The sequence below is a fragment of the Lissotriton helveticus genome, chromosome 5_1, assembly GCF_964261635.1.
Source record: "Lissotriton helveticus chromosome 5_1, aLisHel1.1, whole genome shotgun sequence".
NCBI classification, from domain to species: domain Eukaryota; kingdom Metazoa; phylum Chordata; class Amphibia; order Caudata; family Salamandridae; genus Lissotriton; species Lissotriton helveticus.
Window position 1 is genome coordinate 650877576 of NC_136065.1, and position 13162 is coordinate 650890737.

General features: G+C 42.1%; 1 protein-coding gene across 2 annotated transcripts in view; it reads left to right on the plus strand.

The window, feature by feature from the left end:
- NFKB2 (nuclear factor kappa B subunit 2) overlaps window positions 1-13162 on the plus strand; it is a 192656-nt gene that overhangs the window by 88784 nt on the left and 90710 nt on the right. For both annotated transcript variants that reach the window (XM_078643046.1, XM_078643047.1), the window contains 5 exons: window positions 585-736; window positions 1273-1385; window positions 4631-4789; window positions 10836-10940; window positions 11593-11678. In XM_078643046.1, coding sequence (XP_078499172.1) covers window positions 585-736; window positions 1273-1385; window positions 4631-4789; window positions 10836-10940; window positions 11593-11678 — 615 coding nt within the window. The remainder of the gene's footprint in view (window positions 1-584; window positions 737-1272; window positions 1386-4630; window positions 4790-10835; window positions 10941-11592; window positions 11679-13162) is intronic.

A 13162-nucleotide genomic window follows, 5' to 3' on the forward strand; every position in this document is an offset into this window, starting at 1 on the left:
TCCTATACATGTGGCCATTTTCTTTTTTATCCTACCCAGGACCACGGCCAAAGATGAAGCATCTTTCTGCCTGCATCAGCAGTGCAATGTTTTAATAAACATCTTAAACATCTAACACTGTACTGGTACTCCTTGGTATGGGACCAGTATCTAGCTCTTGGTGTGATTCGTTTCTTCCCAAGCACCTCAATGAATCGCTTTATAGAGATGTCCTATAAATATCAAGCAGTACAATGTCTAGATCAGTAGATGTTTTATCTATGTGTGCATCGTTCTCTACTATGGCTGTGTAAAAGTGTAACTAATTCTACCATTGTCGCACCTTGCAAATAATATAAATTCAAGTACGAACCAATGTTAAACCTAACTTTGAAAGCAGTTTATTGAGGTGCACTCTGTTGTTCATTCCAATGGGCACAATATGATTGACTCATAAACTGCAATTGTTGTTCAGTCTCTGCACACAAATACTCATAGATTTGACCTTTCTACATACAGTCATTGTAAATGGGTAATCTATAACGACTGTGTGATTTAAATGTTTTTATTTTATTTTAATGAGTGATTGTTGTCTTTCTTTCCAGATATTTAATTACATCGGCCAAGCGAGGATTGAAGTCGACCTGGTGACGCACACAGACCCTCCAAGAGTGCACGCGCACAGCCTGGTGGGGAAGCAGTGCAGCAATTCTGGCATCTGCATTGTGCCAGTGGGCCCCAAGGACATGACGGCACAGTACGTAAAATGACGGTGCTGCGCAATCAGCACGTACTACAAGGAGCCTTGAGGCTCTCTCAATGACATAGTACATACTTGCACAGGACACACAGAATTCGCGTCAAAAGCTTGTTCATCATCCCCTTCCTTTGTCTGCATACACACTACGAATTCACACTTCCAATGTGTTCTTCTTCAGTTCACCATCTTTTGGAGGGTCACCATTTTTACTGTACCCTTTGCATTCTTAATCCCATCCACAGCTGACAACTGCTTGTCTGACTGCACCCATAGCTTCTTCAGCAGTCCAATTTCTTCAACACTGTCTATGCATGTCTTGCCGTATGCCATCCAACTTCCACTGTCCGCAAGGTTTCTGCCCCTTGCGATAAGTATAAACTTGCACAGATTTGTTTTGTGTTCTTTTCATGAACACCCGCGGGCTACCCCAGGCAGTGCACGTCTCTGAATATTATTTTATTGAATGTGCCCTAAGCTGACAACATTTATCTATTGTGCGTACGTTTGTAATGGTGATGATTTTTTATCATCAGATTCAACAACCTTGGAATCCTCCATGTTACCAAGAAAAACCAGCTGGAAATCATGAAAGACAAAATGAAGCAGCAGATTCGGCGAACCAGGGCTCCAGGCCAGGGACTCCTGGGTAAGTCCTGGCCCCAATTATAATTTCTAATAGCTGTAGTGTTGGCAATTGGCAAAAATAAATAATTAAATGTATGCTTTTAAGTATCACCATATCTTTGTGACCTTATTTCCAATGTACATGACCTCAGACACACCATCATATATGACATGCGTGATTACATGAGAGTGCCATTGTCGGTGCTTCACACAGGGCAGAAGCCATTTTGCGGGTGGTTGACTTGCTCTGTGTAACGTGTGCAGGGCACAGCCTCCTTCCATAAAGGGTGTAATTAATATGATTTGTTTTTATTTGATTCATATCTCAAAGTTATGAAGGGTACAATTTGTTCTTTGCAGCCTTAATAACCTCAACATTTTCCTTAACCTTGGTTTCAGTGTGTACGCCACAGTGAGACACTGTTCTAGTAAAAAAAAACTGGGTTTTGTTGGCGCAGTGTTTCCATTACTATGAAATGACATATCCTTGCCAACTTGTGGAAACTTTATATTGAAATATTCCAGTGTTCTCCTGTGACAAACACCGGGACACCAACCGTTACAATATATTCGAAGTTTCTTTAGAATTGGTGCCATTGCACTATTTCTCCTTTCTGATACCCCCATTTCTCCATACCTGTTGATTCTGTACTACATGTGTTTTAAATGTTGGGCGGTTCTAGCAGAGCAAGGAGAGCGAGGACCTGCGAGAATACCATTTCTTGTAGAACAATGTTGTCATCTTTGCTTCACTGGTGACGAGTATGGGATACAAACCCATGCGTGCAAAGCACAATGGACTAACAATATGTTCTAGTATCACATAAAAAAGCACAGTGGTTATAAGAAAAACCTCAAATTAATAGGAACAATTGTAATGTGCGTAACATTTAAGGGAAGGACGGAAGTGTAGATTGTTGAGCAGGGCTCCAACCTGCTTGGTTGGAGGCACCAAAAGCAATTCGGTATCAGGCTTGATCTTAATTCTGCTGACCTAATTGTAGTTGTAGCCAGATTTGTGGAGAACATTGCTAATTGTAAGGAATTTACGAAGTCTTACCTGATCGTTTGGCTCTCCTGGAAAATGTACAACTAAAGAGATTAAACTAAAGGGTAACGTAGGGTAACGTTTCTCCTTTACTGCACAAAGGCTGTTTCCTACCACTGTTAATGAAATCCAACATCACTGAGGACGTATTGTATAAACTTGTGATTGAGGTTGTTCTTGTTCCCGTAGAATCCTTGCCCCGCTGGTTCTTGCCATGATAGCTGGTTTTAAGTATATCTGTTATCCTTAGGTTTGTAGGATCTCAGTTCAGGTATTGTTTGTACTATCATCCTCTTCCCACATACATGAATTGCTAAGCATGGCCAGTAATGCTGCTTGTTTCAGTATGATAAATTTATCATCAGCCTATCACCAAGTTGAGCTTCACCTCGATTTTAGGCCACTCACCTCTTTAATCGTATACTTCAACACATGAACTTTGGTATGGCTTTAGCAGCCTCAAGTTGGATCCTGAGGGATCCAAATCATGTACTATATTTTTAAGGTGATAGTTTGATTTATGGGGACAGCGTGTCCAAATATAATGAAGCATTAGGACAAGTTCTTCAGAAAATGAATGAAGTAGGTCTAACCTTGAAAAGAAACATGCCAGCTAAGGGTTAGAGCTGTAGCTTATCTAGGTCTCACACACAAACACACACACAAACACGCTTTTGAAAGGTGGAATAAAGAAAAAGATTGTCTAGTGGAGACTGTAAATAAAGTAGCAAACCTAAAGTGAAGGACGATTGCAAATCCTTCTTAGGGCTCTGAATATAATTCCAAATTTATAGTTTCCTATGACATTATTTTTTTTTTACGACTGAAGAAGAGATTACGATTGCATATACATTAGAAGTAGGGAATACACTATTTTAACTATTGACAACATCAGGAAAGACCTGGGCACCACCCTAACCCAGTTAGCAAAAGAATGCACTGTGGCATTGACTGCAGGATAATTTCGAGAATCTCAATGTTATTATTCCGTTGTGTGGCAGGAAGCTTCTGTCTATTTTTGGTCCATGAGAACATTTCCCATTTTCCTACGAGGCACTCCATATGTTTTAAACTCTAAGAGGTTTGAACATCTGGAATTTCCAGATAGTGGTTATTACTATAAAAAGGTACAGTTCATTTGATATCGAAGTGTTTTGGGACATTAGAAAAATATTTAGTATCTTAAATGGCAAGTTGATGAGTTCAGAGATACTTGCCTCGTGTTTCTCTCTGGAAAAGAAAAGAAGACCTAGCCCTTTAAGGACCTCTGGGAAGGTGATCAAACAAGAGTGGGGTCAGACTCCTTAGACGTGGCCAGGGTAAGCCTGAGTCTTTGAACTAAAAGTCAGAAACTCTTGTCAGTTACGCCAGCTGTGACAAATTAGAGGTGATACGTAATTCAATTAATGTGCCGTAGACGCTGTAGATCAACCTTGAAAGAAATTAGCACTGGCTGTTGTGAAAGCTTTTGGCATAAAATCAAAACACATCTATGCTTTACTAGGCCATCATACCAAGTGGATAGTATTTAGAGTGGTCGCTCGGGCTACATACAGGTTGCGTTTTTGCAGTCTTGGTACTTTCAGGTCCGGAAACACCAGACCACTCGTAATTGCCTGGAGTGGCATTCCCTCTGGAGATACCGGTCTGGGCGGTTTATGATAGGGATCTTGATTTCTTGTGGTCTCGTTCATCCAGGAAGTGTCACACATGTTTATTTACTGAGTATCACAAACAGTAACGCTGCACGTAGCATACATCAAAAGGTAGACAGCACTGACCTTTTTGCTTGGGCTTCCTTAATATTAAGGTTTTTGCTGGTGCTCTTTGGTCACGGTTGGTTGTTGCCAATCAACAACCAACCGTGTAAATAAGCAGAGAGTTTTATCAAAAGTAATTAATGGGCACGCACTCCATAAGCAGGTTGTTCTAATTGAATTCCTCTAAAAGCGATATTGATATGATGTGATATTAACATGATATTTTGGCATAAAGGAGTAATGTTTCAAGTTTTTCGCACTAGTTATATTTAATGTATCTTAATGTTCTTGTTCTAATTTATTTTCTTTAACTCTACTTGATCTCTATGTGGCACGCTTGCTTGCCTTTTGCTTCTGTCCCCCTGTTTCCTTCCTCATGTCACTTGTTTCCTGATCCTTGTTTGGTTTCTCTTGATCTCTCATATTCTATTTGTCTCTTCCTCTGCATCCTATGGGCAGATTCCGAACTGAAAAAAATCGAGCAGGAAGCAAAGGAGCTGAAGAAGGTGATGGACTTGAGCATCGTGCGGCTGAGGTTTACCGCCTACCTCCCCGACAGCAACGGGTCCTTCTCCCTGCCCTTGAAGCCCGTCATTTCCGATCCTATCCACGACAGCAGTAAGATCAAGTGTTTTGTTTATTTCTCCACCTGAAACCCCCAAGCACACCAGGCTCTCTAAGGAGTTTTACCATCAAATACTGATTTGAGTGAAATGAAAAGTGACTGGCTGCCCAGATTGGTCTCTGTCAAAAACAGTGAGGTGTGTCATGAAGCTGAACTGCAATACGCTTCCGCTTCAGTACGGCTGGCGCACTTGGGAAAATAGCATGCTCTGCGCTAGATTGAAGAGCCTGTGGCAAGTCAGTCTATGTTAGCATTGATTATCTGTACACAAATAGTTGGATACTTAACCATCTAATGTTTCTGTCGCTTTAGGCATCCACAGATAGTTTTGAGCATCATCCCAAAGACTTTAATCATGTCTTTTATGGTCTCCTGATATGTATTTTATATAAATATCTCAATTGGTATTTTTTTTATTTTTAGCCTAAGATCCACAATCGTAGACACTAAAGTTCCCCACTTATGATTAACAACTCCGCAAGATTCCCCTCTCTACTTGTTACTCACATCTGGACACGGCAGCCATTGTTAAACTTTGAGAAAGAAACTTTTAATTCTTCAACAGTGGCTTCAGTACCACTCAGCCAGCAGATGTCCTACAAGAGATATATATATATATATATATATATATATATATATATATATATATATATATATATATATATATATATATATATATATATATATATATATATATATATATATGGTATACAACCTTTACAACGACCTACCATTACAACGCAACTTTTACAACGCAAACTATTACAACGCATTGCTCTGGGGCGCGCTCGAGGATAAGGAATAGGTTAATTTACTATCCAATAACCTTCCCTACTATCCACGGGGACTGGAGTTGGAATAGTAAATTAAACTATTCACTATCCAGTACCCCAAAGCGCTATGCGTTGTAATGGTATGCGTGGTAAAAACCGCGTTGTAAAGGTAGGCGTTGTAAAAGTATGCGTTGTAACGTCATACATCCTATATATATATATATATATATAGATATATATAGATATATATATATATAGATATATATATAGATATATATATATATATATAGAGAGAGAGAGAGAGGGATATTTTTTAAATATATCTTTATTGGCAAGTACTGGAAAGACTTGGATAATAGTGTCAATAAGATGTTTTCTTCAGAGATTACATGAGAACAAGTGGTTCCTTAGGTACTGACAGCAAACAGTTCATAGACTTCATCTAAGCTGCAAAAAAACGAATAAGGGTCAAATTTGGTGTGCACATATTTTCTTTTCCAAATTGGTGTAAGTCTGTGTAACACTTTTTAAGTCGTTTTTATTTGAAATCTTAAATATTTGGGTGGAAATATGCCACCTGGCTATTCAACGCTGGACCGTCTGCTTCGCCTACCCTTCTCCGCTGTCCATGGACCTGCAGCAGGTCCTGCATCTCGTTGTGGAATGTTTTTTTTCTGCGGTTCAGCAACTCATACACAGAGCCCTTCTGGGATTAACAGAGTACCTTTAATGTGGCCTAGGGTGGTCTGGGGACAAACTCACTTGTGCCAATATATACTGCGCAGTGTTGTGTCCTGTCCTAATTTAGTCCATTGTTGTACACGATGTTACATGTTGCTGCAGGAAAAACAGTTTTTGGACCTTTTGTAACTTTCACCCCATATGACTGTTTCCAAAAGTAAATGTTCCCTCTTGTAATTAATTTTGGTAAGTTTTCTGCATATTGGTTCCGGACAGAAGGCAAGGTTGGTGGTAAACTTTAATTTATGTGTGGTGGGAGGGGTGTGATAATAACCCTAAACTGATTGCCTTCAATTCTGAGGGAACTCGATGCCCGACCAGCCTGAAGACTGAGATTTCCTGTTCCTCCTCTTGCTCCCAGGTTCTGCAGACCTCCCTCAGAAAGGGGAACTGATGGGGAACTGATGAGGCACTGAAACTGAGGTTCTACCTCCCACAAGAGTCTGTTTTCGGAGTTGGGGTTTGCGCCTGGCGCACCCCCCACCATATCGAATTTCTACAGCTGGGGCCTACCTAGGACTGAGAAAGGTGGGCTGGGCGAAGAGAGCTGTCCAGAGGCCTGGGATCCTCTGGGTCTTTTAGCTGGCGTTGATGGGCTCTCGCCTGGGGCCCGGCTCCACATGGGCACCTGAAGTCAGCTGAGATTACAGAGGAGAGGAACCGTGCATCTATCAGGCTGACCAGCTACCAGTAGGCTGAAGCAGCTACATGGGGCAGATCAGCCTTTGACTGAGTGAAGGGGTGAAAGGCCTTAGGCAGCACATGGGGGACCCCCTTCCTAAAGAACATGATGCTACTCAATTAAATGGACCTTTTAGACTGGAGTTAGCATTGGTATTAGTTATAGCGCTGTGGGGCTCAGTGTTTTTGAAATATTGCATCAGTGATTTGTGGCCCAAGCAAGTAATGTAACCTAGATTAAGTGACATCCTCAGGAAACCAGGAACTTGCTGATTTAGTATGGTTGAGTTCTGAGTAAGTGAGAGGACTTCTGTGTGCACAATACTATCCGAAACCCAAATCCCACCAGTCTGCAAGCCCTGCGTAAGCTCTATCCACTGACGGCACCCTTGGCTAAGCAGGCAGATCTGATACCGGTGAAGGTCTTGAATACCATTGAAAAAAACGTTCAAAAGGACTGCACCACTATTTGCTGCAGATTAGAAACTGAAATTGTGGCTTGTTCCTCTGACACAGCTCTATCAGACATTCCATGTGGGAAAAGACTGGCATGACTCTGGCCCTCATCAAGGTGGATCTCCTTTATAGCCTAGTCAATGGAACTCTGCAGTGAACTTCAGCAGGACCTCTCAAGGGGCATTTAGGATTTTCACATGGATCTGGGGAGACTGAACATATTCAACTATCAAAAAAAGTTTGATTCTTTAGAAATCGGATCATAAATTGTGATGCATCATTGTAATAAAAGACAGTCTTGGAAACTACACATCTGTGGCAATATTTCAACAAGATTAAGTGATTGTGAAGCAACCAAAGGCAAGGATAGCACCGGATGGTACAAAGTCATTCGTGCCAGCAGAGGGTGACACCAGCCAGAGACTGGCCGGGTGAATTGGCATTTTCTTCCACCAGGCGTGGCCCCAGTGGGTTGGAGCTCTTGGAAGCCGGTCTTGAAAGCCCAGGGCAGCTCTTGGCACCTCCCTAGCTCCCTGTGGATAACTGCTGCAGGCACAGAGGGGCTAGAGAGGTGGAGAGAAAGAGATCAGAGAGTGCAAGGAGAGAGGGAATAGATGGATGGAAATAGAGAGGTGGAATGGGGTGGTTTGAGCATTTTGCTAGGGCTGCTTGTGCTTCCCTAGTCCGGATTGGCGAGGGCTTAGCTTTCGCATACGGTGAAGTTCCGAGGGCAGTGGGATTTACCCTCATCTGCACACAGTGTCTCAAAATTCACTGTCAAAAAATTAAACGTTGTAGAGGATTTAGGCAAGTGCCACAGAGCAGCTTTACCCACAGAAGTGCTACTAAGTTGAGGACACAAGTGGCACAGTCTTGAAAATGCTCCCTGTAATCGACCCCCATTTTAACTGTTTTCGGATGCTGCGTGCTAAGGCTACAGTTGAACAAATGTGAAATTCCTTGATGGCACAGCTTGGTTATTGGGCCTATCCTAGACTTGTTAAAGACCTGGAAGGCCATGGTACCTTTCGGTTCCTTCTTGCACATCCTAAAATTAGAATCTCTTATCTTGTCAAGATAATGGTGATGGCGTTTAAGTTCTATGAATAAATTCAATCTTGCCAGACATTTGGATAACGGAAACAATAGTACATCCCTCTTCGGCAATGCTGGCATCGCCAGGCTGAGCCACTGGAATTATTGGATCCTGCTGCCAGTTTGGCGGATTTACTACATAATTTGCTGATTATGCAAAAAAGAAATTCTAGCACATACGGCTCAAAAAGATACAGGAAACGCGCCACTAAGTGGAAGGCCATTTGCAAAACTTAACTGGTCACCGTTCAGTTGCTTATTGCTGAAGTTGAATGTTAAACTGTTAGTAATGATGTGTGGAACATTTAACAGTGTTAATGTGTAAAAAATAAATAAAAAAGATAAACGAATTCAATAATACTGTCAAAAAATGTGCCGCATTATGCTGCATAATTTGCCTTTTCTTGTCCCATAAGTTAGTCAACCCCGCCACATCATTTGATCCTCCCCTGTCACATAATTCTAGTAGCCCCGCAGTCAGGCTGGTGATGATTGCAGAGGGATCCGCGGGTTCATTCTGTTACTGCTCTGTGGCCTTGCATATTGAAGATCCGTGAAGATGAATGTCGAGCCCTTCACAAACCGTTCGGGACATACGCTACAGGGGATATACAATTCTATTTGGGGTGTCTGCGCACAAAAAGCTTCAAGCGTCTTTGTCCTTGGCCTTGTAAAGCACACCACTGCCGCCAGCTTGGTTTGCAGTCCACAAATGTACACACATAAGACCTCTTACATTTCTGACCTTGGACTTTATAAAGTTACTGCCTCCTTTCTTTACTAAAATTCACCATAGGAAGTGTATTTCCGTCGCTGTGCCTTATGTCCTCTAAAGTCACCACCGAGGCAGCAAGAAAACCCCTGAAAACGATTGAGACTATTTGGAAGTGCAGGGCGCTGTAACAAACGTGAGTTGCAGGCGCTTATTTGGTGAAACAAAATACAGCTGTGTACAGCACATTAAAAATATTAGATGATGACTTTACTCACTGCCCCTCCTTTTATATGGCCATAGGACTGGCAGCCTGAGGGCATTCTGTTGGCTTTCGTCGTGTTTCACAGTATTGTGTTTTTCCAGTTTAAGCAGGGGCTGTGAAGGGGTCCACTTTTAGGGTAGGTAAGAGCCTCCGGTTCACGGTCTGCTTCTCTTCAGAGCCATGTTGAGCTCTCTTTATAAGCAGGTTGTGTTGAACCGAGTTAGGGATGGGGGTTGCTTTGAGCCAGCCTAGTGCTTTAAATGGGCAGGTACTGTCCGGTACTGAGCACCTACACTTTTCATTTGAAAGGGGAGCGTACCTGCACATCTCAACCCTCTGCAATACATTTATGGAAAGTACCGCCACATCCGAAGTACAAACAGGCACTCTAAATACGTGTATATTTCCAGTTAAAGCATGGCATCGGGTCAGGCAGATAACGAAGTGGACAGCGTTAAGGGCAGACGCGGGGAAAGTGATGGGCTTAGCTGAGGCCTTGGACAGGGGGGACTGCGTAGACCGAGCTCGCATTAATGGTGAAGTGAAGTGTTGGGACAGATGAAGAAATGTAGGGGACAGGGCCGCGTTGAATTTACGATTAGCAATGGAGAGAGGAAGCAGAACAATGGGACCGCTATTTCCAGCTGCGTAGTAACGGACGCCTATAATTGTGGTACCGTTGGGGTGGCTAATGGGTTCATAAACCCATTTTCGAACCGAGCACGTGTCGGAAAGGCACAGAGGCGGTATGAGTTGGCACTGACTAGCAGGGCCGGCCGAACTAGCAGTGGAAAGAACCCAACGATCACGCTTCAGAAGAAAAACGGTTTCGTAATGAATGGATACTGGGTAGAACGGAACCTGCCTTGTGCTGCTCCTCTGTGCCACGAAAATTCAAAGGAAGCCTTAAATGAAAGTACAATATTTCTGGGTTTTCCTCGGTTTTAGAATTAGTAATGTGTAGCGCAGAGCGTGTCTGACTTTCATAGTTTGAAACCTTAGCGACACCTAGTGGTGTGTCTGGGTAGTGCTTCAATGAGAGCCGGTAAAAGACCATTGAGAGTGCTTCTAGGAAAGAACTGGGCAAGTTGGTGATGAAAAATGTTCTAGCATTTTCTTCCTAGACAGGTCCTAGGCCGTCTGGGGATTTGTTAATACCAATAATTCACCCCCACCTTAACTGGTTTGGGTGGTCTCCTGAAGCCTGTTTCGATTTTGAAGGTAGAGTTTTTAAAAATATTTTTTTGATTTGAAAACCGCTATTTTGAGTGCTTCTTTGATCCGCTGCTAAATGCCTGCCCTTCTCACGCATTCAGAATCACCAGGCGCATCAAACCTTAAGATCTCGCGAATGGACAAGACCGCAGGCTCGGTGAAAGGAGGAGACGAGGTGTACCTGCTGTGTGATAAGGTGCAAAAAGGTGAGAATGTTGCCTGCCCTCCCTCGATTATTAGGGAATACTGACCATCCGCTGACTCCATGCACTAATGCAATGTGTAGCTTGTAATTTAATGAATGACACTTCTCTTGCGGGAGGGGGGGGAGGTTGGGGGTGGTGTTGGTCGGCGCTTGATAACAGTTTGATAGAGGAGGTAAAACACAAAGACCGGTGAGTGGAAAGATGAAGTTCCCCAGTTGTGTCCTTTTGGCTTTCACATTACCTCGTCTTTCCTTTCTCTCTAATTTTCTTTCGCGCTCCATCTTTCTCCTTCTCACATTTTTCTCAAAAGAGGGTTGAGTTGCCTCAGATCCTTCTGCGTGTCTGTGGCGGAGGCACAGTGGGTGCACTCGCTGTGAACATATTGCGTTTACATAGTCTGGAAAATCTGATGGCGGTGACATCTCCGAGCGCGAGTAATCATGTGTAGTGTCTCGTGTGCCACTGGTATGTGTCAACCCCTTGTTTGAATAGGAAGGCTTGAAGTGTAATATGTGGCCGGGCCTCCTTTTTTATTAAATCTTTTGATGATACCGTGGCAGGAATTTGAATAAACCCAGACTCTTTGGGTTTCCACAGCAGCGAGAGCCAGTCACCGAAGGCTTTTGTGGCTAACGCTGTTTTGTTTCTTCAGATGACATTGAGGTCCGCTTCTATGAAGACGATGACAACGGTTGGCAGGCATATGGGGACTTCTCGCCAACAGATGTCCACAAGCAGGTATGTATCTCAGTGTAAGTGATGCAGCGGTTCTCCGGAAATAATTTCTAAAACCATGACACCTTTCCCTGAAGTACAAAATCATACATATACTCGACAGTGGTGCCCATGACACTGCGAGTCACTAGCAAAATACTTACACCTTACTCCATGGATCGGTGAGATTCAAAGGAGAGCTGCTGTATCATAGCGGGATGTCTAAACTATAACTGAATATTTATTCTATTTACACCTGCAGTTTAAATGAGTTTACCATGGTTTTCTTTAACAAAACATTTATTTAGACACGCTGCCACTGTGGTCGACAGATCTGCTAGTAAAAAATTAGGCGTAGGAAAACTCAAGACCAGCTTAAATCTCCGTTTATCTAATTTTTATTAAAAGCAAATTTAACATGTCTAAAATGTATTCACTTTATTTATTTCTTTATTCAAAAACGACATTAAAGGAAAATAAGGATTTTATTTCAAACAATTAATCTCATTTATTTCAGAAAGTTCAGAAATAGACATTTATTTAGATTGCAGAAATGCAAGTATTTTAGCAAAAGACAGATAGTTCCCAAAATTCATTCTTTCTCCTAACTTTCCTGACTAATAACCTCACCTAAAGTTCAATTCTCATTCTAAAGAAATAAGAAAATTATTCAAAGTCTTACATCTCAGGAAAAATCAGCATACGGACAGCATCTTGAGAGGAAATCGAAAAGGAGTTTTTTCTTCACTAAAATCAGCGATTTTATACCTTTTTCACTAGCTCTATCTATCTAAAAGTGTAACTTTCAACATAAATTCGAGTTTTGATTGGACAATTTGGGGTGGATGAGCATCATCTCATCATTACAACATTTATTCCGCTTCCGTCAGCCTGATTTTAAATGGGTCATTGTTTTGGGCCTCGTCCGGCCTAGTCCTGTTCTCACTTAGCTACTTTGCTAGACTTTCTCACGTTCTGAACCATTGTGCTCATCTTTTGGCAGCCATCTGGACTTCCAGGCTACCCTGTCCTTGAACCGTTTTCACTCCAGGCACAAGCAGCTCGCATTCGAACTCCGAGTCGGGCTTGCGCATGCTCAGTTCATTTTCTATTCGCAGTTCAGCAATTCAGCCATCTTTTGTTAGGCCTCACAGGCCAGAATGGGAACTATCATAGAAACGAACACAAACAAACGTTAATTTTAGAATTTTAGCCCTTATGTTTACCTCTCCCCTTACTAAGGTTTTCCCTATTAGTTGTTACCTAGCAGATAAGCAACATTTAGGTGTAATATACTTACTTATCTTTTGGTTTCTGCCACAAATACGTAAACAAAAGCGCATGTATGCTGCATTTTATTATTTCAAAGCTGCTTATTAGTTTAGGACAAGACAAAATCACATAGTTAGTTAATTATAATTGCAACATAAGCAAAGTTAATTCCCACGTGTACTTGTGTAGGTGCAATTCTACTCTAGATTTATTAATTCCACACATTCCATTAGTTC